The 23,787-nt window shown below is 39.8% G+C and overlaps 1 protein-coding gene across 1 annotated transcript; it reads left to right on the forward strand.

Annotated features, from left to right (window-relative positions):
- Window positions 1-1,389: 1,389 nt before the first annotated feature.
- Window positions 1,390-20,860, forward strand: adam28 (ADAM metallopeptidase domain 28). The gene is made up of 23 exons (XM_046035678.1): window positions 1,390-1,545; window positions 3,325-3,402; window positions 5,157-5,245; window positions 5,411-5,487; window positions 6,956-7,034; window positions 7,256-7,332; window positions 7,715-7,898; window positions 8,101-8,163; window positions 8,302-8,373; window positions 8,595-8,764; window positions 9,654-9,735; window positions 11,873-12,006; window positions 12,297-12,474; window positions 14,126-14,215; window positions 14,857-15,052; window positions 16,583-16,688; window positions 16,881-17,037; window positions 17,194-17,274; window positions 17,712-17,805; window positions 17,921-18,026; window positions 18,126-18,219; window positions 18,297-18,392; window positions 19,197-20,860. The coding sequence occupies exons 2-23, from the start codon at window positions 3,345-3,347 to the stop codon at window positions 19,227-19,229; spliced, it is 2,316 nt and encodes a 771-aa protein (XP_045891634.1). The 5' UTR covers window positions 1,390-1,545; window positions 3,325-3,344; the 3' UTR covers window positions 19,230-20,860.
- The last annotated feature ends 2,927 nt before the right edge of the window (window positions 20,861-23,787 follow it).

The following is a 23,787-nucleotide window of genomic DNA, read 5'->3' on the forward strand; positions in this document are numbered from 1 at the left end:
ATATCCCCACCCACTTTCTAACATGATCCAATACAACTGTAGGGTCTATTGTATCAAAGGAAGTGTTTCAACCCAGAAGGCTTTCACCATGACTGCAACAAGATGTCATTTGTGACTCCAAGGAGAGCTGTCTGTGCTGTGCCTCTGATGGAAACCAGACTGGAATTAGTCTAATAAGTTGTCCGTGAAGAAGTAACAACTGTACAGATTGGTTTTGCAAAATTTGAAAAGGTTAAGTCATTAATAAAAAGCTTCACAGAAAACAAATGTATTCACTTGTATGCTTAGTTGATTATTATTGTTAAAATGTACTTCCTAAATTAATTTTCTCATTCTCAGCCTAGAGCTCCCACTAAGAGAACAGAAGACAGATACAAGTAAATCTTAATGGTAGTCTGCCAACAATGTTAATCTGCAGCACTACTTTCCACACTCACAGTGGCATTCTGCCATATCTGAGTTTGACAGCTGATACTGTCACATTGTGTGCCTGTCTGATCTTTAGTTCTCAGCCAGTTTTGTTTTAGTCAGTTCTGTATGTTATTTAGTCTTTGTTATAAACTCAGCAAAACAATAAAGGTCCTCTCAATTTCAGCTGCTTTTATTTTCAGCAAACTCAACATGTGCAAATATTTGTATGAACATAAAAAGATTCAACAACTAAGACATAAACTGAATTAAGTGTCACAGACATTTGACTAACAGAAATTGCAAAATGTGTCCCTGAACAAAGGAAGGTCCAAATCAAAAGTAACAGTCAGTGTCTGCTGTGGCCTCCAGCTGCATGAGGTAGTGCATCTCCTCCTCATCAACTCACCAGACTGGCCAGTTCTTGCTGTGAGATGTTATCCCACTCTTCCACCAAGGCACATGCCAGAACCCGGACATTTCTCGGGGGAATTGCCCCAGCTCTCAAGGGTACCGCACGAGGTAGGAGGACGGCTTCCCTGTAAATCACAGCATCAGTCCGACACGTCAGTCAAGAGCACTTTTTGCCAGTCCTGTCTGGTCCTGCGAAGGTGGGTTTGTGCCCACAGGTTGCCAGTGATGTCTGTCATGGACCTGCCTTATAACAGGCCTGCGAGCCCTCAGTCCAGCCTCTCTCAGCCTATTGCAGACAGTCTGAGCACTGATGGAGGGATTGTGAATTATCTTACCGAAAACAGTGTCCTGAAAAAGGGACGTTTCTTTTTCTGCTGAGCATATATATTATTCTGATCTGTTCAGTCTTATTTTGATATGGTCTGTGTTTGGTAACCTGTGTTCTGTCTTCTCCCCTTGTGATCACTCTGCCTGCCTGTGTATCAGTGTCTGTGTCTGATTGCCTCCACCTGGCCTTGGTCCCGCCCTGCTTGTTACCTGGTGTTAAATGTTTGCGTGTTCTGTTCAGTTCAGCTTTTCATGCACTGTCTCCTCTCCTGTTGTGTGATGTCCTCAGCCTGCTCGTTTCCTTGTTTTATGTGGATTTTGCATTTTGGATTTTCTGTTGGATCTCTCTGTTCGTTTGGATTAGTTATGATTTTGGATGCTCTGGCCACTCAGCTTGTAAGTGTGCTCACTTTTTGTTACTAAATCTTTGAACTGTACCAGCTGCATCCTCAAACCTCCCCACACATCTCCACACAATGGCTACATTTTTAGGACTTGGAGTATCTTTACACACTATATTGAACCAGCTCCATAATGAAACAAAGTCTAACACATATAAGAATATTATTGAATTGAATAAAAAGAAGTTGAAGATTAGGGAGGGAAAGAGAGAGAGAATAGGTGGGCTATAGCTCTAAATATAATAAAATCTGGGTGGAGTTGGAAAGAGAGCTTACCAGATCTCAGATGCCCTCTCCTCATCTCTGCTTGAGGCTAGCAGCTGACACTAGCCACCCCCCCCAAAAAACTGTTGGTGGTCTAGTTGCATTATGGGAAATGTAGGTGCCAGTTTTTGACAAGGAACCAGAAGCCTAAGTACCTAAGTATATCCTCACAGAGCCACTAGCATGTCAACTCTTAGCCTTTTTACAAATACTATGGAAGATACATACTCAGACTGAACCTCTGACTGCTGAAGCCTCATATTAACTTCAGTTAAACATTGGAATATATCATTGCGCAGAACAAGGAGAGTGGGTTTTGTCCACCATCACTTTCACTGTAAGAGGGGCTCTCTTTGCTGCCAGTCTGTACAAGAGAAGAGATTACAGCATCCAATAGCTCCTTCAATTTACATCTGTGCATATCATGTTGTTGTAAGATAGATCTATCCTTTTTAGAACCAGTATCAAGAATGATTTTCATAGCTTCTGAATTCATTTTAGAGAGATGTTTTCACCAAGAGTGCAAAGCCAGAAAACCAGAGATCCAGAATATTGTTTGAGTGCAGTGTGGTCACCACACACAGAGAGGCAATTGTTCAGATAGGTCATGTCCTGCTATGAATGGAGCATCGTGAAATGAATGAGCATCATAAAATGGCATAAACAAAAGTTTATGATGAGGATTTATATGAATGAAGCGGGGTTCTATCTAACGTAACTACTCTAACTGCCAGGTTTACCACATGTATGATATGATAGACTCACCAGGCGGAGAAGCAGTTTTTAAATACCTCCAAGAAGTGTTCAGAGTAAGAAATTTGCACAAACTGACTGTGCTCCAGCTCCTGAGCCACACGCTGTGTCCTGAATTGTCCCGGTCTGACACTGAGGGAGCATGCACATTGGCCTATTGTCTTCTGACACTTTGTCTCTGCTGTGACTCCAAGCATGTGTTCAGTGGGTGAGGGACAGAGAGGCAGGGGGAAGGACCGCGCAAACTGCTGAAGATCAATTTTAGTGTCTTTATTTGGCAAACGTGAATCTTGATGTGGTGACGGCAGCATCACAAGTGATGTGCATGGAAATTACTATATGGCTTAAGTACTGTGAGTCAGTCGGTCAACCACAACAAAGGATGAGTCAAACTGCGGATTTATTGCAAAGCAGTTTTTCTTCGATCAAAAAGGTAGGAAATGTGTGTAAATAACACACTTGTCTAAATTACTACTGATAAATCCATGGGACTGTAAGATATGAATGCAAGTCATGAAACTTAATGTGTGAGACTACAAGTACAGCTTTGACCACAACACAGTGTTCTTCCTGGATTCTTTCAAAAAAGCAGGGGGGTGTTCAAGCCGGTTGTGAGCGTGTTGTAAATATATTTGTCAATGAGGAAGTAGCTGTGACAGGCCCAGGAGGGTGAAGGTGTGGCCTCGCAACAACGGCAACACAGCATGCAGGTAGACAGCATAAAGCCTGATCAGAGCACCGATCTGCTCTGTTACAGGGACTGTCGGCACTTGGACAATGACGCCAACGATCCTATTGTGGGTCCTCATCCTAAATGCCTCGCTCAAGCCCTCAGGTAAGTCACTGGATACTGTTGCCTCCGCTCAGCACAGTGGCTAATTAATAACTAAAGCCTAGGTTTATCCTATTTATTCAAAGCACTTTAACTTGTGGGTTCCTGCTCTGGAGCACAAAGTAAAAAATTGCTCTTCAACAACTATGATATGATTTAATTATTAAATTAAATGAATGTGAAAGTTTTAAAGGCACTATATGCATGTAACATCCATCAATTTAAGGATAATGACTTCTATCTACTTTTAGCTCAGATTACATTTTTTACATCAGTGTTAATGGAACATTTAGTGACAGAATGTACACTGGACCTAATGCATTTGCAACATGATTAGAAATGCTTAAGCAGAGTGATTGTGTGCCTTTAGCCTGCCTGGTGTAACATCCTGTCAATCATTGCACACATGTTACCACCTAATAATGCTTCATAAGCCAAAGAATATGTGATGGTTATTACTTTAAACACATTGTTGATGTTGTGGCACCCTATCAGAGCAAGACTTTGGACTAAAACAAAGCCACCACCCTCTCAGGTGCCACTGCGTACCTGTCTGGAGCATAACCATGACTCAGAGTGACTTAGTCATTTCCTTTCAAGCAGCATTCATGGACTGGGAAATACCATCTTTGGTTAAAAAGTTTCTTTATGTGCGTGAGATGACATCCGGGGAGGATGGAAGACAACAGACAAATTCAGAAAGAACATTTCCCAATTTTAAAATCGGGAACTGGTGAAATCAATAGAGAACACAAAAAATGAAGTAAGAAGTTTTATTTCTGTACAGTCTCTTTTTAAATGGCAAGTAAAGGACAGTTGACTCCAAACAAACATTGCAGTGTGATGAATGCAGTTGCAACTAAGACATCTAAATCACTAGTTTCATCTGACAATTACAGTGAAATAACACCCTTGTTTTACAAACACAATTTAAACTATTATAAAGACAACCTGGTCACAAGAGCGTAGGTTGTGTTCCAGAAGTGGGGGGACACAAAGTTTAAAAAAGACAAAAAACATAATGTATACGTAACCTTACAGCACACAGCAAATTATGATTAATTTCATTGCATTTTTCATTTCGATAGAGATGATGTTGTCAAATCTTGACTGCCTTATCTTTGATTTATGTTCTATTCAAAGATCTGCTGGCTTTACCCACCATTTCCTACATTGCTCTCTGCATAGGTTTGCAAAGACATTTGAGTTTCTCTCCACAAATGCATAATTCCAGCTGAACTCAGCTGAAAAAATTAGCTTTTGAAGCCAAAGACAAATGTCTACCTGTAACTAAATAGCCAATGCACTGTTCTGTTTTACCCAGTTTAATCATTGTCTCCGGTCCAATCACTGTCCTCTCAGGAAAAACGCCACCATTTGCTGTTATTGAAATGCCTGACCTATGGTTATGTTATCTGACAAGATAGCATAACATGACCTCAAGCATCATTAGGTGTAGCATGATATTATCAGCGCTGCAAAACCTTATAGGGTGCTGGTTTAAATAGACGCGAGAGCTCTGTTTGGTTCTTCCTTTTCCCGTTACCAAGTACATCTTCTAACACATACCAGTATTGGATGTCAATGCCAAACAATGTATTTTTATATTAAATTTGGATCTGGATGCAGGAATTTCACTACCAAACTAGCTACGATGACAACTATTTACTCTAAATCCTTGTTATATACCCTATAACAACATCAAATGAGCATATTCTTTCTCATAACAAAGTAATATGTATGTTGTACCTCCACAGAAAGCCATGGTCATGAGTTCAGAGAGGTGAAGGACTATGAGGTGGTTAGACCTGTCAGACTTCACACAGTTAGAAAAAGACATACAGAGGTACGTTTTTCTGTTTTTCAAGAGTTGGTGTCAGATTCAGAGCTACATTTGGGCTGTACTCACATACACAATCAAGCTATGGGTTTGATGTTATTCATGAGAAACGTAAAATAAGAAACAATATACTGTACTGAAAGCACAATTTCACATCTGTCTTTTCCACAGCATCTCAGGCCAGAAACTATTAAGTATGCAATGACAGTGGGAGGAAGAGACATTGAAATGCGACTTGAAAAAAATAAGTAAGTTCTTATTTCTAAAGGCTTCTGTGAAGTATTAGTCACAAAAAAACACATGCTTAATGGTAATAACTTTTAACCAACTTTCAAGGTGTTCATCCAATTTAATTTTTTTTATATAACGCCAATTCATCCTTTCAGATTTTGAAGAAAAAAAAAACTTGGATATTCTCTGGGATTAAAGTGGTAATTTTTTGAGATATGACCTCTGAATGGTGTAATAGCGAGTCGTTACCGCAGACGTGAATAACAATCTTACTGTATTTATGCTCTTCCTTAGCCAGCAGTTTTAAATATGATTCAACATTGCCCGCTCTTGCCCCAGTAATACATTTGACTATGGTCGCTGGTGTCGCTAACTTCACCTTTCTCCAAATGGAGCTGCCAGTTGGTTTCTCAGCGGGTATGTCACTGAGTGGGGAGATTCTGCTGGGAGACAGCTAATAGGAGCTACATCTGGTCAGTCCACCAGCTAATTGCGGGCTGGCTAACGATGTTTTCATAGGTGCAGAGCTGCATATTTAATTCCCTAAGCCACAAGAAAAAGCAACAAATAAATTACACTTGTACCATTGTCACTAAAGGAGGCAAACGAATAACTAAAAGTTGGAACACCAAGCAAGAGAGACAGGAGAAGGAGAGAAAGAAGCCATTTCTAAGCTAAAGAACGGTAACTAGCTAAACACAATAGATTGTGATTTGGGATTTAGTGCGAATTGCAAAAAAGGACAAGTTTAAATGTATTGTGGATAATTAGTCACTGTAATGAAAAATCTAAGAAAAGTGATTGGGTTTAGTTTGAGCAGCAAAAATATGCTAGGGCATCAGTGTAAACTGGAAATGAGACAGTAAGCTTACCACAGCACGTCTGCACCCCATGATTAACACATCATCCAAGGCCATGATAAGTCACTGCCATTTCCTTTTTTCATGTCAGTGGTTTGTATCCTAGCCGTTAGACACACCGAAAGCCATGTGTTTTTATTTGATTTTTACAGCTTCTGCTTTCCCATAGTACTCGTATGCAAATAAAAGTTGAATTCAGTGCCAATTCACAACACAAATTCTCATTGTGTTGTTCACATAGAGCAGGTCTAGACAATACTGTTTGTGATATTATTTACAGAGAGCCAACAATTTCCACATGGCGGCAGAGGCAAAAACCTCAAGCAGAACCATTCTGCTTAATGCAATTCCTCTCTCGCTGTAATGAAGATTCTAACACAGTTGACTGGTTTTGAGTTAGAGCAGCAATACACGCTGCCAAAACACAAGCACCAGAAACGGAAATGGGTCAATAAGCTTACCGCAGCCCACCAGCACCTGCTCTATATGAAAGTAATTTGGTATGTTTTCCCAGACCCCAAAAATAAGTCAGATAAATAATGACCATAGGAAATGCATTAGAATACAAGCATGATGTCAGATAGTATGACATGATGGCCATTTATTTTTATGTTTTCATCATCAGTGAATTACTCACCAAAGACTACACTGAGACTTACTACCAAGAAGATGGAACTCGCGTCACCACAACACCGAAAGACATCGTAAGTGTTCTTGTTGGCAGGTTTCAGTTCCCCATGTGATTCAACTCAAATTACTTGTGGCTGTCTTTTTGAAAGCAAATAATGTTTTATGGTTTTAAAATGCTAAGGCAAAACGCCATTTCACTGTTCAATAACTGTATGAGAGTAAGAAAAACTGATTCAAAGGATAGTTTGGATTTTCTTATGCTATAACCCAGTCATCATTCTCATGTCTTTATCAGGATCACTGCTACTATCATGGGAGGATTGTGAATGACAGCGAATCATCTGTTAGCATCAGCACTTGTGATGGACTCAGGTGAGCCCTCAGACCATGCTCACTTAAACCTTACTTTCATTAAATTTTCCTTAAATCACCCTAAAACATGTCACTCCCATATAGTACCTCATGATAATACATATTCACATTACAAACAGAATAATGGAGATAAATGTATTTGTTGGATGGTGATGGTGCAATGGATAAGACATATGCCTTAGGTGTGAGAGACCCGGGTTCAATTCCACACTGTGACCCATCCACCAATGTGTCCGTGTCCCTGAGAAAGACACTTAACCCCTAGTTGCTCCAGAGGTGTGCGTTGTTATCACATTTTAAGCTGATTTGGTTAACTTTCTTAGCAAAAAGTAGCTTACATACACATTTAAAAGAGAGACTAACCGGCATGATCTTGGTTTAGGGGTTACTTCAGAACGTCTGCCCAGAAGTACCTGATCGAGCCCCTGTCTGGTGGCGATGAGGGGGATCATGCAGTGATGACTTTTAACGAGACAAACTTCACACCTGCAGTTTGTGGTGTCACCAACACCAGCTGGAGTTCAGACTTTGAACCACCAACAAGCCGCAGCCGCTCCAGATCAGGGGTAACGCCATTGCTGTCTTAATACCCTTCCCCTTTTTAGTCTATCAGGCTATCTGAGGTTAAATGTGGCATCTAATAAACAAAAAAAAGAAATTAAATCCCAACACTCCATTCAGTCTAGTAATTATATGGTCTATAAAGACAAATCTGGCATTTTTAAAGCTTACAGAAGAAATGATCTGCTTTATTCTTTTGTCCTCCAGGGTTCGTCTATTGTCCAGCAACAGAAATACATTGAGCTCGCCCTCGTTGCTGATAACCGTGCCGTAAGACATACACATTTTTGTGAAAAACTGTGTATTTTAAGTATCAAATAGTCATGTTGGTAGTTTATGATGAATCAGCTGTTGAGAAATGGGATGTGATCTTGCTCTAACGCTAAACATGACGGAATTCTGTTACAGTACTTGAAGTGGAATAAAGATCAGACAAAACTGAGAAACAGGATATTTGAAATTGTCAACTATGTCAACATGGTGAGTCAGAACTTTTGCTGGTCAGCAATTTAGTGTTGTGATGATATCCAGTCTCTAGATTGTGTTTATTCTGTTACATTTCAGCCATTTAGTTCCCCTTTAGCAGCAATTGCCCTAAAACTTTCCAGATAATTTGGTCTGTTTTTCTGTACACAGAACAATGTAGATGTTCTCTTTCCCATGGTTTGTTTCTGCTGATCTCCTGTTGTTATTGCTTACAGGCATATAAGCCCCTGAGGACCTTCATTGCTCTGGTGGGGTTGGAGGTCTGGTCCAATGCTGACTTGATCACTGTGACCCCCCCAGCCGGGGCAAATCTGGACGCTTTCATGAAGTGGAGAAACTCTGATCTGATAAAAAGGAAACCGCATGACAACGCACATCTTGTCAGGTCTGAAATGTAGGACCAAATGGTATTGAATAATGGAAGGTCATTTTAAGTATTGTATTCAAATGTGTTTAGAATTTTTCGCTTAAATACTGAGTGGAAGTTTCCACATCGTGCTTGAGTAACGTGCGTGTGTATTGTATTTCACCCGGGAGACTGTTTGTAGGAAACCAAAAGTACGAGACTTACACAACATAACGTACTGCTTTTAACCCAAACCAGGATCTTTTCCTAAACTCAGCCAGGTAGTTTTGTTGCCTGAACGCAACCACACTCTGAACCTTTCACAACGCTAACCACGTGTTTAACCTCATACCTGTTGCTGTTTTGGGATAAGGTCTTCTGTCGTTTTGGGGATCGGTGATGTCATTTTGGGAGTCATTGGCTGTCGACCTATTCTGTCATTTAGGTATGAGAATGTATTGCGTATTTCAGGGAAGCACAGAGAGCATGAGACAGTCACACAAGGGAAGAAAACAGTCTCTTTTATTTGCCTTTGAATGCCAGGTCCAGATAACATTCTTAGCGCTTGAACACAGGCACTCCAATCATGAGAAATAGGTGTGTGAGCTGTTTCATAGGCTGAACAAACATGTATTTGCATGTTACTTTTGGCTTTCCAGAGCTTAACTCTGTTGAGGCCACAGGATCAACAAGTTTTAAAACGTGGATACTCTGTTAAATTGTCACACTAAACAACACAAGTTTAGTTTAGTCATTTCATAACCAAAGCATGACTTTTACTTGACTTACTTTCAAGACAAAAAACTAATCAAAAATGAAACAGACCTTCTGAAAGCAGCCATGTGTTTGGATTGGCGAGAAGCATAGATATGGTTTTGTCATAATTAATGTATAAGTGCATCTCATTTTATCATTCCTTGTCTTTCAGTGGTATTGACTTTGAAGGACCAACTGTGGGACTGGCGTTCATTGGAACTCTTTGCTCAGATCACTCTGTTGGAGTAATACAGGTAAGTTACTTGTTCCTGTGTAGGGGGATAGATTTAACTCTAAATTATTTATGCGAACAGATCAACAATCCATCTGTAAATGTGTAATCTATATAAATGAAGCCGGGACAAGTTACACACACAACTTCAAATACGATTTGCAGGGTTTCTTTTTGTTGTTTTCCCACCTTCAGGGCTGGTACTTTTATGTAAACTGAAGCAAAGATGCAGTCGCTCCACTTGAGTAACTGGGGAGTGTACAAAAACAAAAAAAACAAAGTGGCCGTAAAAATGGTCTTCTTTGAGTCAAAAATAGAAACTCAATACTACTTCTGCATACACGTGGCAATGATGCAGCAACTATTACATCTATAACAGGAATACAGCCCAAAGTTGGCACAGAAAGCTGCATAAACACGGTTACAAAACAAATACGGCAGTGGCACCTCTACTAAGGGGACAAAAAAAACAATTACAACACTGCACAGTAAACATTACACATCAGTTGTGTTAACCACGAAACAATGCGTCCATACACAGATAGATACATTAATTATACAAATACCAAAACAACATTCATTAGTTAACTTCCGTTTCATACCTAACTCACGGATAACGAGCTCTTGTGGCCCACACTTTGGGTTTCTTCCACAAGCATCGGCTATCCTATACGCAACAATTGCATACGATGTGGAATTTAATACATACATCATACACCACTAGACAAACACATTAGCATATTGTGCGTAATAACTCACAAGAACATAACATTATTAATAAATGTTCTCACCGATAACAGCAGCAGCCAGTCCATGCAAAATAGCGCAGTTTACTTCCTGTATTTTCCCGGCGCCCCTTGACCTCTTGGCAAGCACGCGGCTGTTTGAGTCAGCAACGCTATGCCCTCTGCTGTCTAAAATCAACACCTGCAGCACTCTCGCTACAGCAGAAAATTGTGTAAATAGAGGTTTTGTAACTTGAATCTCTTGTATATTTAAGGTTTGACTATATCACCTGGTTACATAAAAGACCTTTCACAAATGCAGCAAAAGATCTGCAAATACACAAATGCCACAAATAAAAAATAAAAATAATTGTGAATGTATTAAATTAATTTACAAATAAATGAAAAGTATTTGATTATCTTCCTAAAATGTAAAACTTTCAAACTCTCAACTCTACACTTGTGGATTTACATTTACACACAGTTTTCAGCCAAACTCTCTAACAATCCGAACAAACATCCACTTGTATTTGCCATTTTCGGATAGTATGCTTGCTGACAGCTTCAAATCTATCTCTATACTGTGAGATGGGAAGATTTGTTCCATTTGTTATTTGGTTAGTATGTTATGTAAAACATACTCTTGGCTGGGTGTTATATTAGCAATATTAGCAAATTTATATTTAGCCACGCAATATCAGGGTTCACCATTTTAGTGCAGAGTGAAATATCTCAACTATTTGATGGATTGCTATGACATTATACACGGATAGTCATGGTCCCCAGAAGATAAATCCTTCTGACTTTGGCAATCCCCTGACTTTTCTTCTAACCATGAGGTTGACATTTTTGATTGGCTTTTTCAACAACTGCCAGATGGATTGTCATGATATTATGTGCAGACATTCATGGTCCCCAGAGGATACATTCTAATGATGTTGGCACTCATCTTGTGCCACCAGCAGGTCATTGTTTTGAATTAGCCAGTTAAATCTTTTTTAAATCTACTGAATAGATTGGACCAAAATAAATGTTTTCAACCTTGGTGACCCCCTGACATTTCCATAAGGGCGTTAGTGGTTTGGACCCAGACTATTGGAGGGAATGCTGTGAAATTTGTTACAAATTTTAGAATCTGAAAACAATCCAATATTAATAATCCATTCTTTAAAATGTCATGTTACCAAATATTATCAATAAGCCCTTTTTATCTGCCATGGAAATAGAGAACTTTCTCAGTAAATCCAAAAAACATAAACATTACTAAGTAATTGGAATATCAAGAAACACATAGCAGATTGAGGAAACTGACATTTTTATCATGCGTTAGCAGGCAAAACTTGGTGCATGTTTGCTTTAAACAAATGTAAAACAGAAATAAGTGACCACATATTTGAGTTCCACTCATATAACTGGTGGCTTGACACCTCTCAGGATCACAATGACCGGGCCATTGCAGTGGGAGCGACACTGGCTCATGAGATGGGCCATAATCTGGGCATGGATCATGATGACTCGAGCGGCTGTGTTTGTTCCGGGGACAGCTGCATTATGGCTGCAGCACTCAGGTAAGAAAGGTTGTTTAAAAAAAAAAAAGCCTCAATCAAAAATCATTGACTAAAGTGTGTCTGTCAGCAAGGGTGATCTTATCTTGTAATCTCTCCGTGTCGGTTTAAAGTTTGAAAATGAGAAAAATCTGGGCGTGTGGGGAATGGAGCTTTTTCTGGGAGGATCTGTTGAAAGGCTAAATGAAGTAGGAGCAGACAGGGTATCACTGTATTCCCTGACCGTTATTTAACCAGCTGTGGCTCAAAGAATGTGACAGTTAATAAGGAATATGTGTTTTCTTTTTCCTCAGCTGGAATATTCCTAAGACTTTCAGCAGCTGCAGCACCAGTAACTACGAGAGATACCTGACAAGCCGCAGCCCCAGTTGCCTGCTGGACAAACCATCCTACAAAAGTCTGGTGACTCCCTCTGTGTGCGGGAACGGTTTTGTGGAGGAAGGAGAGCAGTGTGACTGTGGCACTGTGGAGGTAAATGAACCAAACAAGCATTCGTCCAAGAATAATTTCACTTTGCAATATTCCACTGATTCCTCTGGAAGAAATGTATTCTCTATCTCCACCCTACTCTTTAGGTCAAGATGCTGAGGAGCAGCTCAGGGCCCAACATACATAATGGATTTTATTTATATAGCGCCAAATCACAACAGAACAGTCCTATTCAATAAGGACCATATTAAAAATGGGGGGAACTGGTTTTGCAAAGCGTGATCAAATTTAGTCCGCTTGTATACAAATATGTTTCTAAAATATAATGTGATTTAAATACTTATGACTGAACATAAGAGGATCCACATAGTTAGGGTTTCACTCTCTGGCAACAGACTTTTTGATTGAATGTGGTGGTGAGGCATTTTTCTCTTCACAAACATTTAATCTCCCTTAAGTTTTTCAGTAATTAAAACGCCTTGCTGCTGCCCCTCAATATTATTATGGTATAAAAAAAGGAGGCCATCTCTGTGCGTGCTCACGTCTGACAGAGGGTCTGCCTCTAGGTCATTGATTTAGCACCTTGTTTTCTGTGTCTGATCTTGACTCCACCAGTTCTTTTTTGCCCAGAGGTATGATGAGAATGAGGCTGTTCGACATGCACCAGCACATGTATTTCTAGAACAAACGGAGTCTATCTTCTTCTCAAAAGTAAACTGACCGTGAACAGATATGACATCTTAAACCCTCTTTTAAAGATTTGATTGATAGCATGCATTGGTCATCCCTTTAACTTTTCTTTTAGTGCACGGCACTTCAGTGTACGCTTTTATATTTTCTTGCAAGTTGCCCTATTTTGAAAAGACAAGACTGTGTTTTGTTGTGTAGAGGTATAAGGATAATAAAGTAGAATTGACTTGAATATTTACAGTGAACATCTGCAGTTTACAAACTCTCATTTTGGGCTTCAGAACTGCTGATGCCTTTTGTACATTCCACCTTAACATCAGTTGTAATGCAGAGCAAAACAGTCAAGCAACTTGTAATCTGAGAAGTTAATTCCAGCGGGAATCGTGCAGAACGGTGACTATGTCCAGACCTGTCTTTGCTCTATTGGTATTCAGCAGAGGCACAAACCACAAAAGTCAAGCTCTGGTTGGCCCACACTGCCTCCCATTTAAAAAAAATAAATAAATAAAGCTGTGGGGTTGGTCTGGCATGCAGCAGGAGTACCTTGCTGCTGAAGATTCCTGCCCTTCAATAGATGGCTTATTAAATATTTAGTGTTTCATATGAAAAAAATCAGTGTACATTTTGTGTGGAGTTTTAAGTCATATGGTAATGCTTGACAGTCCTTGCCGTGTGCCATATTCTTTTCTGATTATCTTGATCAAGTAACATAGGAATACCACAAGAAAAAATGTCCAAGTATTATATGTCAATTAAACAATTCATTTCCTGGAAACTGTCGACTTAGATCAGGTTCTGGCGTAGTGTCTGCCAAGTTGTCACAGTGTATATTTTGACCTAAGTTAATAAAGTAGTAAGAGAGGGCAAAGCTCGCTCTTACGTTGAATGGAAAAACAAGATTTTTCAGGAAATACAGGAACATTTCTGAGGGGAACGTAACACAAGGAAGTTAACACAACAAAACAGAGGATTAACAACAGCCTAATGAGCTCTGTGTTTTTAGGAGTGCCCCAACCAGTGTTGCAATGCCACCACCTGCACCCTGAGGGAGGGATCACAGTGTGCTGATGGCGAGTGCTGTGACAACTGTAAGGTGAGCAAATGTGAATTTAGCTGGTGTACCTGCTAAAGTACGGATTACTTTCTATAAAATCTTCCTTTAATTTTCCTTTACAGTTATATAAATTGTTTGATCTGCTGCAGCCCTCTAGTGGGCATTTAATTTATTACAAATATGAAAATGATAACAATGTGACTGTGAAAGGTGTCACTTTGCTCCACTAAAATGGAGATTGGCTGTTTAAATCAATACAGTTGATAGTTTAATGACAAGTGAGGTACTTTGAAGGTCAGATTTTATGATGCTAATGCTTGTTTACACTGCCACAAAGTTACCAAAAACATCAGTTATAGCAGGTTGAAGGCAAGCAAAGTCTGATGCAAAACAAAAGTATAGTTTCAAAAAGATTTCCCCACAAACCATGTCATACTTTAAGATATATTGTGTGTATTGGCCCCAAAGGCTCAGTAAACTCAGTTAAATAAAATGGTGCCTAAAAGAGTGCAGGTGCATTTACCATCCAGCACCACAAACCAGGCAAAGCGAGGTATGGTTATTTATATGTAGTGCTTCACATACCGGTAGACTTGAAAAGCATTGCACACAGAAGTAAAGTCATCCCTGACAAGATGTGTATTGTGATCAAACGGACTGTGACTCCCACTTCCACACAGATCTTGCCTCGGTCCAGGGAGTGCCGCAGGAAGCAGGATGAGTGCGATCTGGCAGAGTACTGTGATGGGAAGAGTGCCACCTGTCCTGAGGATGTCTTTAGTGTGAATGGTATCCCATGTAATGGAGACCAGGGGTACTGCTACAATGGCCAGTGTCCACAGAGGTCAAACCAGTGTGTCAAGATGTATGGATCAAGTGAGTGTCCATGCATTGTTTTGGTGTATTTGTGTCATTAGGGCCCGAGCACGAAACATGTGAGGTCCCTATTGAAAATGAAGGGTGTTTTTTTTAGTTTTTATCTTACGCAAAGTAACCTCAAGTTTGGGGGCCTAAACATAACTCACCAAACTTTGCACATAATTGAGACGCGGAAAAACTTTCGTGTATTATGGGTTTCCCGCATGGTCATGGCAAAATGACTCACTAGCGCCCCCTAAAGAGCAGTCCCTGGACAAAGTTTCACCTACGTGCACGAAATTTCTGTGGTAGGTGTATCATGTCCATGTCATTTTTGGCGATTTACACACTTACACTAACATGTACTTTAACGAACTCCTCCTAGGGATTTAGTCAGATTAACTTCAAATTTTTGTTGTGCACTCTAAACCCATTGACAATTAAAAGTTATTCAAACGGTTATTACCAGTCGACCAGTTTGCCCATGGCGTGTCATCGAAAATTGGTGATTCGCCATGAAACAGGAAGTTGTTATAACAATAGTCCCGCCCTAAATACATCCATATACCAATATTTGTCATGGCGCCACCTGCTGGCAACCGGAAATGACACGTTTTACGCTGTAATGTATTACTCCTAGCAGGTTGGATATATCAACTTCATAACACATTGATGAAGCCATGTTGTAAAACTTGTGAGTTTGCAGTTAATAGCGTGAGGGTAGAGTGATGGCAAAGTTCCACGCTTCGCCACGAAACACGAAGTTGTTGTAACTTGACTGTACAAGGTCAGATCTGTACCAAATTTTATGTTTACAAAGAGTCCTGCCCCGAACACATGTACATGCCAATATTCACTCAAAGTCACAGCGCCACCTGCTGGCAACAGGAAATTACCTTTAACGAAGTAGCCCCCGCCGCACTTTCCACCTACATGTATGACATTTCTGTGGCACACGTATCATGTCCAGACGTACCAAAAAGCCTCTTGGAGCGATGCCCTAAACCCAACAGGAAGTCAGCCATTTTGAATTTTATGGTCATTTTTGGATGATTTACACACTCGTACTTTTATGAACTCCTCCTAGAGAATTAGTCTGTCCAACTTCAGATTTTCCTTGTCTACTCTAAAGCCCTTGATGATTAAAAGTTGTACAAATGGTGGGTTTTCATGAAACGGCGTGCGCGTGGCGTACAAAATCGATGATTCGCCATGAAAGTATACATGCTCACATCTGCACCAAACTTGACGTGCTTGATAACTGTCCCGCACTGAACACATATACATGTTCAGTTATAGTCATAGTGCAAAGTGCTATGTAGCGCCACAAAGGGGACACAGGAAGTGATGATAAACACATTTGTGCAGCGTCCGAAGCCCATGGCAAATTTACAGTCACACCAGCAGAATCTGCAAGGTTTAATTTTACATTACACTTCGTTGGGGAGAATAGATCATATTTAAATAGGATAACTGTCCTGCTGCCTTAAAAAGATCCTTCATACATATGAAAGTCTATATTCTCATGTAATCCTCTTCTGTCATAAGGTGCTATAGAGGGCCGTCCGAACTGCTATGATCAGAACACCAGAGCAACCTACTACGGCTTCTGCAGGCGCCCCGCAAAGGACACCTACATCCCCTGCCAGCAACAGTGAGTCTCAGTAAATCAATACAGCAGGGTAGTAATTCTGAAATGGACCCTTACTATTATTCTTTGTAATTTAATATGCAGATTCATCAAAGTAACGTGTCTGTGTTAAAATAAATTATATTATATAATATTTTTACAGAATACATTGGCTCTGAATGTGAACACATAGTTTGACCCTCTCTTCCTTTGCAGAGATTTGTTTTGTGGGAAGCTTTTCTGCCAAAACGGTAATGACAACCCAAACTATGGCCGCATGGTCAGGATCGGTGACTGCAAGGCATCTTTCTTTGAAGACTACACCAAAGACTATGGCCAGGTGGATGAGGGGACTAAATGTGGCCATAGTAAGGTAAAAGGCTCTTCTCATTCTGTTAATGTGTTTTCGGTTTTGCGATTGCATCATAAATAACCAAGAAAACAGCTCAACATTCAGCTGTTTGAAAGCACTAAATCTACACTGTGGATCAGAGTAAGCAATGTATGTCACTGACTTGTATTTTTCAAGGTGTGCAGCCAGAATCAGTGTGTGGATCTTCAGACAGCTTACAGAAATACAAACTGCTCAGCAAAATGCTCAGGTCATGCTGTAAGTACATGCCCACACTACTCAGAATTTAGTTTATAATTTTTTTTGTTATATATGAAACAAACCAATAATTATATGTGCTGACAATAAACTAAAAGTACATAAGTCAGTTGCCTCTAACACATGCTAATTAAGATGTGTGTGTGTGTGTGTGTGTGTATGTCTGCTGTAATATCAGGATTACTGAATTTATTTGGCCCTTCAGATAAAAAATACTTGTTGCCTATATATTTATGTTGGAAATAGAAAGAACGAGCAGAGATGAATGTTGGATCTGACTACTAAATGTAGCAAGTGTGGCAAATCTTTTCTATAGCAAAATGGCGGCGAGCGAATTAACATTTGTGACGAACCAAACGCGCTGCTAGTTTGCATGTTGTGAATGGCAACATGCACTGACCTGACCGGGGTCACAGGATTTCTTTTGTCGTCTTCAGGTGTGCAATCACAGGAGCGAGTGTCAGTGTGAGCCTGGCTGGATGCCTCCTGACTGCACTTCAGAGGATGGATCTTCCAGTCTTCATTCTACTGGTAAGACCCACCTACGGTCATTAACACTTACAGTACACAAACTATGTATACTTTCTGCTCAACTAAAATTACATTTGATCACCGAACCAAACCGATTTCTCTTCCATTTCTGCAGGAAAAATCATCGCCATCGTGGTGACAGTTATACTAGTGGTTTTAGGCATCATTGCAGGTGCTGTTGGGTTTATCTGGAAAAAACGACAAAGCCCCGTTTTGCCAACGTAAGTGATCGCCACCCGATCTTGGTGTGGCTATGTTTCTATAAACTCACCTCTGCCAGCGTTGAGAGCCAGCAGTTTAAATCTCTCTCTTTATGACAGCCCACACACCCAAAGGAAAAATCCAGCAGTAGAAAGCTCCGCTTACCGCTTAAACAAAGGGCCAGTTCCTAACCAACCCATGCCGGTGCTACAGGTAATGTGTTGCGCTATACAGTTGAGATATATCAAATAACTATTCAATACATTTCCTAACAATACTTGACATTATAGGATGGAAAGCCAAAGCCCAGGGGAGCACCACCTCCACCACCTCCAGCAGGGAACAGACCAAAACCCCCGGTCCAGAACTACATAGCTGCACGTCAGGTAACTCCTGATTCCTTTGAAGCTACATAAGAAAATCCCAGACGACATAAGTTTTGTATTTCTCCTATTGCCAAAATCTGATTTGATGCCAAGTCAATGATAAACTTGCAGTATCAAAAATTGACCTTTTCACTTAGTAAAAACAATTTGCACTGCACACAAACTGGGTATAAAACATGTGGACTACGGTGTTGTGATTTTTTTGGGGTTTTTTTTGTACACCTGAAAAGGTTAAAGCAATTGTTTGACATTTTGAAAAATACACTTATCGATAAACAAATATTGATACACTATCATCAAATATGAAGCTACAGTCGGTTAGCTTAGCTTAGCATCAAGACTGGGAACAGGGAAACGGCTGGCTCTTTCCAAATGTAACAAAATTGGCCTACTAGCACGTAAAAAGCTCACAAATGAACATGTTTAATCTGACACTGACATCTGCCAAAAGATAGTCCTGCACCAGTAACCCCCATAAAACCACAACTTTACGCTTTTACACTTCAGTTTTTGTGCAGACTAAACAAGCAAGCCATAACGTGTAAGTGAGCTTTAGAGGTGCTGGTAGGCGGATTTTGTGATCTTCAGACAGAACTAGGCTAGCTGTTTGCAGTCTTTACTTCTTTGCTAAGATGAGCTAACTGGCTGCTGGTTGTAGCTTTACATTTAGCATACAGACATGACAGATTATCAATCTTCTCATCTACCTCTCAGCGAGAAAACAAGCAAGCGTGTTTCAGAAAATGTCAAACTATTCGTTAGAACTTGGTCAATGAATGCATATCTTTTTGTGTTGTTCTCCAGGCCCTGAGGCCAGTACCTCCTCCAATTGTCTGATGTCTGACACAGTGCCACACAGAGACTTATCTTTGTCCACTGTGCCCAACGATAGGCTGCTGGCAATCCAGTGTAACTTTTATGAAAGCCGTCCCTCTGCAGTTTTCTTTACTGCAGTGCTGTCTGAAGCGCGGGTGTTTTGTACCAGTGACATGCAGAGTGAGCGAGGCACAAACTGGACTCTGTCTTTCCTGCTGAAATTTGAAATTGTTACTTGTGAGTACTGGTTATTACAGGGATGAGCTTTTTGTTTTTTAAGGCACTTTTTTTATTCTATAGGGTTCGGGTTACAACAACAAACAGCTCTGGCCCTGAAAATGAGCCATATAATTTTATACGTTATTGTCACAATAATACAGAATATTGCACAAGACTGAACTAACAGTAACGATAGTTTGCTAATAATTTATATAGTTTTTAACTTTCAAAAATGTCCTGAACTGCTTTTTATTGATGTGATTTGAGTCAGGTCCATTATAGTGCAACAGAAAATATTTAAAGATTTTCAGATTAAAGCATACTCTTATTAGTAGGACCGCCACGTCGGCATTTTTTGTTAAAGCAATGCGTTCATTAAATAATACTGTAAAATGAGAGAATGCAAGAAAGGAATAATGTTGGTGATTTTTTATGTATGTTTTTAACCTCTTAAGACACTGTCCTCATATGGAGACATATAGAGGTTTTAGGCTCTCTGCACTGTATACTTCATTCTGGTTAACTTGGACCTATTGTCCCCATTAGTGGGCACTTGCCTGTGCCCTCTAGGCTCACTGTTTGCACAGCCATGTTCTGTTGTGATGTCTGTTTCTACTTCCACACTCCAACTAACACAGAATCAAGAGTTAAGACAAATATACATGTTTGCTGCAGGTCTAAGATCAAGTTAATTTCCTATTGAATAAATTGTCATCATCCCTTTCATGTTCTAATGTTAGGGCACTTATAAACCAAAACATTTGACAGTGTGGTACCTTATCATTATTACTAATTTGGTTTATGTAAACAGATTTTTTGCATTGGACACTTTGTCATATTGCTGCTTGTCTCAAGAGTTCACTATGTGAACATGTACATAATGTATAAAACCTATTGAGGTCAACACGCAGGTTTCACATTAAGTACTGACTGAAGATGTTTATTGTTTTTAAATCTTGAATGACTTAATGTTGTAGCAATACTAACCAAAACCATGAAACTAGTGAACAGTGAGGATACCACGCAGCAGAGGTCTCGGCGAGAAAGATTTCTGTATACATGTTATAGTTTTGCCAATGACTTAAAAAACACTGTTGCTTTCCTGTGCTGTGTTAAAGGAGGGTGTAACCCTGGTGGTAGTAATCTTGATGTTAGAAGGCCTTTGACTGAATATTACTCATCTATGCTTAAATTTTGCCCATGAGCAAGGCATTAACCCTCAAGTCTCCCTGTGAAAGGGGTGGAGTTGCACTGGGCATCGCAGTGAGAATGTCTGATGTATCAAAGTTTTGAAAACAAATGCTTATCATAAACTAATAATAGGGGGAAAACACTTTTTTTGTACCATTGTGTGCAGAACTTAAATCTTAACGCTGAAACATTTTTGTGACTATGTAATTATTCTGAATTAAAATGTCTACAAAACAACTAGACCCATGTTTTACTGTATATTTGTGGGTGCTTTACATTCTCCCAAATGTTTCTAACAGTTTTCAAACCCAGAGAAATACCCTTTTGGTTGCCTGTCAGTGGCGTCATATCCCTTCCCTATCCCTTTCCCATGCGTCAGCATTGTGGTTGTCTGTTAGTGGCTGCTACGGCTCAGTGTCCAGTGTCTTCAGGCAGAAAATGACTGTTGCTACTTGTTTTGTTTTATGTTCTGTCCTCTTGGGCAACAACCTGTAAACACATTGACATCAAACATTATCGCTTTATGAACACACCATCGAAATTCAGAGACCTTTATTTGGAGGCACTAAAGTTTATAAGTTATCTGATGCAGCTTTAAGCAAAATAAGATCCAACATCCAACACTAATCAAATAAAACACTGTATTTGAATTTTATTCTCTTCTTTCAAGTGATACAGCTAAGTAAAAGATTTCATGGCCTTGCATGACAAGTACGGTACAGCTTTTTTTTTTTTTTCACCCCCCCTTTTTTTTTTTAATTTTTTTTTTACAGCTATTATAAGATTCTTGATGAACAATATTTCTTTACATTCTGCAAGATATGTATAGGACCTAACAGGAGGTCAGTATACTGTACGGCTCACCCAATAAAAGCCTTACTTTCAAAACTAATCGTAACATCACAGTAATGAATGTAAACCGAAATACTTCAGGAAGCTTTCCCAGAAGTCTACTCAACATAATGGCGAACTACAATATTTTGGAAATTTGAACGATGTCAAGATTAATATTACTGACATTTAATATTTAATCATGTGTGAATGAAAGTGTCCTGGCTCACCATTCATACACACACGTACACACACACATTTGTTCCACTATCCCTGTGGGGACATCTCACTGACAGAATGCATTCCTTAGCCCCTTACCCTAAGCTAACCCAATTGTAACCTTAACCCTAAAACCAAATATTCGCCCTCAAAAAGCAGTCTCTACCCAGAGGGCGCTCAATTTTTGTTCCCACAGTGACATGAGTCCACATGGGTTTAGTGTGCATTGAAGTCCCCACTGAGATATAAGAACATGACGCGTGCGCGGCCAAGGAGGCCTGGCACATGGGCACAAATACCTAATTAAAAAAAATGAAAAGGGTAAATTCACAAGAGAATAGCAAATCTTAAAGCTTATTTCTCCTCCACCTTCTTGAAAGACAACAGAATTACAGTCAGGTGTGTCGAAGCACCAGTTGAGGTGGTAGCATGTCATAGTAAAAGCGGGTTAAAGGGTTGGGAGTCCGTGTGAAGAGAAGTGGAGTTGATGAGACCAGCCGAACAGCTGAATACTTAAGAGCAGAAAAATAAACACACATCAGCAATCTTAGCAAGTGTTAATGGTCTCCATCTTGGTATGACCACCTGTTGTAAAAAATAATATAGTATATATGTGTGTGTGTATCTGAGTCAGCCATGGTTGAGATGATTACAGTACTGTTAGGCCTTCTAAACAGCTGTTGTGTGGCGACTTTACCTTTTATAGTATCACCTTGCCACGGGGAATGACTCCATTGAGTTTCGGTACAGTATGGTCAAAGTGCTGTCATTTCAGTGAATGTCATTTCCCTTATTTGAATGGTTATCACAACTCCAATAAACATCTGCATTCTGAATAATCAACAGTAGATGGAGACACGACTACAGCTTTAGAGAGAAAGGAAAGCCCCAAAAGCAAACCCCATATTTTTTAGTGTTTGACAATAAAACATTGAATCAAACTGCCCATAATTCTGTTAAATACATTGAAATCTCCTAAGCAATAATGAACATCAGTCTGTTCTGAGGACACTGTGGCCAGCAGTTCCACTGCCTTCTGAGCAAATATGTCCTCATTTACTCAAAATGACAACTGAAGAGTTGGTTTCTTGTGCCGTAATGTTCGTGTGCTGTGCTCAGAGGTCGGCTTAACTTCAGTGCTTAAGAAGAAGAAGAGGAAGAAGAAGTGCTTCCACCAGAGAGGTGGGAGCATTGACTAACTGATTTAGTCTGGTTGTGGTGAGAGAAAGAGATGTGCTGCACTGTATATCCCTTTTTTGGTTTAGCAGAGCGAGAACATCCTAGTTGCCATCAAGTCATAACCAGCAAACAGCCACCAGCAGCAACTATCATTGCACACAGAGTGTTAATACTTCCTCTTAACAGTTTCATTCACAAATAATAATTATAACAATAATACAGGAAAAAAGTTTGTTACTCTGGAAGCGAAGAAAAAAAAAAAAAAACACATTCATCTTTTTGGGGATTCATCAAAGTTTTGTGGAAATTTCATAAATTAAGACTAGAAGTCTTCATTAAATTTCTGCTTTAAGTATAAAATAGTAATTTGTGATGATTGTTCTGTTATGATTGACTGCCTTTCACCTTTCGCAATACATACATAATTTACCTTTCAACTGACACACATATAAGCAAACACTGCACTGTATGTAGAACCTCAAGTGCCTAAAATGTCTCGACAAGAACCAAACGAGGCTGCTGAGGTTGCAGTATTTGTACTTCAAATGTTCCCTTTCCAAACACATGCAGAGCACAAATAAGAAACTTTGTCTCTAAAAGTGTCTCCTGGATAACAAGGGCTTCACCTATCTGGATCAGCTCAAATGTATAAAATGTGTAAGTTGGGGCTTACGGTATACATGCAAAATGTCTTCATTCAATGATTTGTTGTTATTACACAATATATCTAATATTTAACCTTTAATAAATAAAATTAGATTTTTCCCCAGATAACACATCAACTTTGTCTTTTTTTTAGCAGCTGGAATTGTTTTCCCAGTGCTGTGGCCTTCTTCTTTTTTTCTTTAAATTTACCAATGTGTCCGCTTCTTTTCCCTGCTCGACTGTGGGCGAGCAGAAGACGGACAGGCAGTTTCAGTAGGGGGGGGGGGGGGGGGGG

Source organism: Micropterus dolomieu, linkage group LG21 (genome assembly GCF_021292245.1).
Source record: "Micropterus dolomieu isolate WLL.071019.BEF.003 ecotype Adirondacks linkage group LG21, ASM2129224v1, whole genome shotgun sequence".
NCBI lineage: Eukaryota > Metazoa > Chordata > Actinopteri > Centrarchiformes > Centrarchidae > Micropterus > Micropterus dolomieu.

Bases quoted from the DNA above. Each gene is read 5' to 3' on its own strand.
- adam28 (XM_046035678.1), top strand. From the start codon at position 3,345: ATGACGCCAACGATCCTATTGTGGGTCCTCATCCTAAATGCCTCGCTC. The intron at 8,164-8,301 runs GTAAGACATACA...ATTCTGTTACAG, and splicing joins TCGTTGCTGATAACCGTGCC to TACTTGAAGTGGAATAAAGA. The intron at 14,216-14,856 runs GTGAGCAAATGT...ACTTCCACACAG, and splicing joins AGTGCTGTGACAACTGTAAG to ATCTTGCCTCGGTCCAGGGA.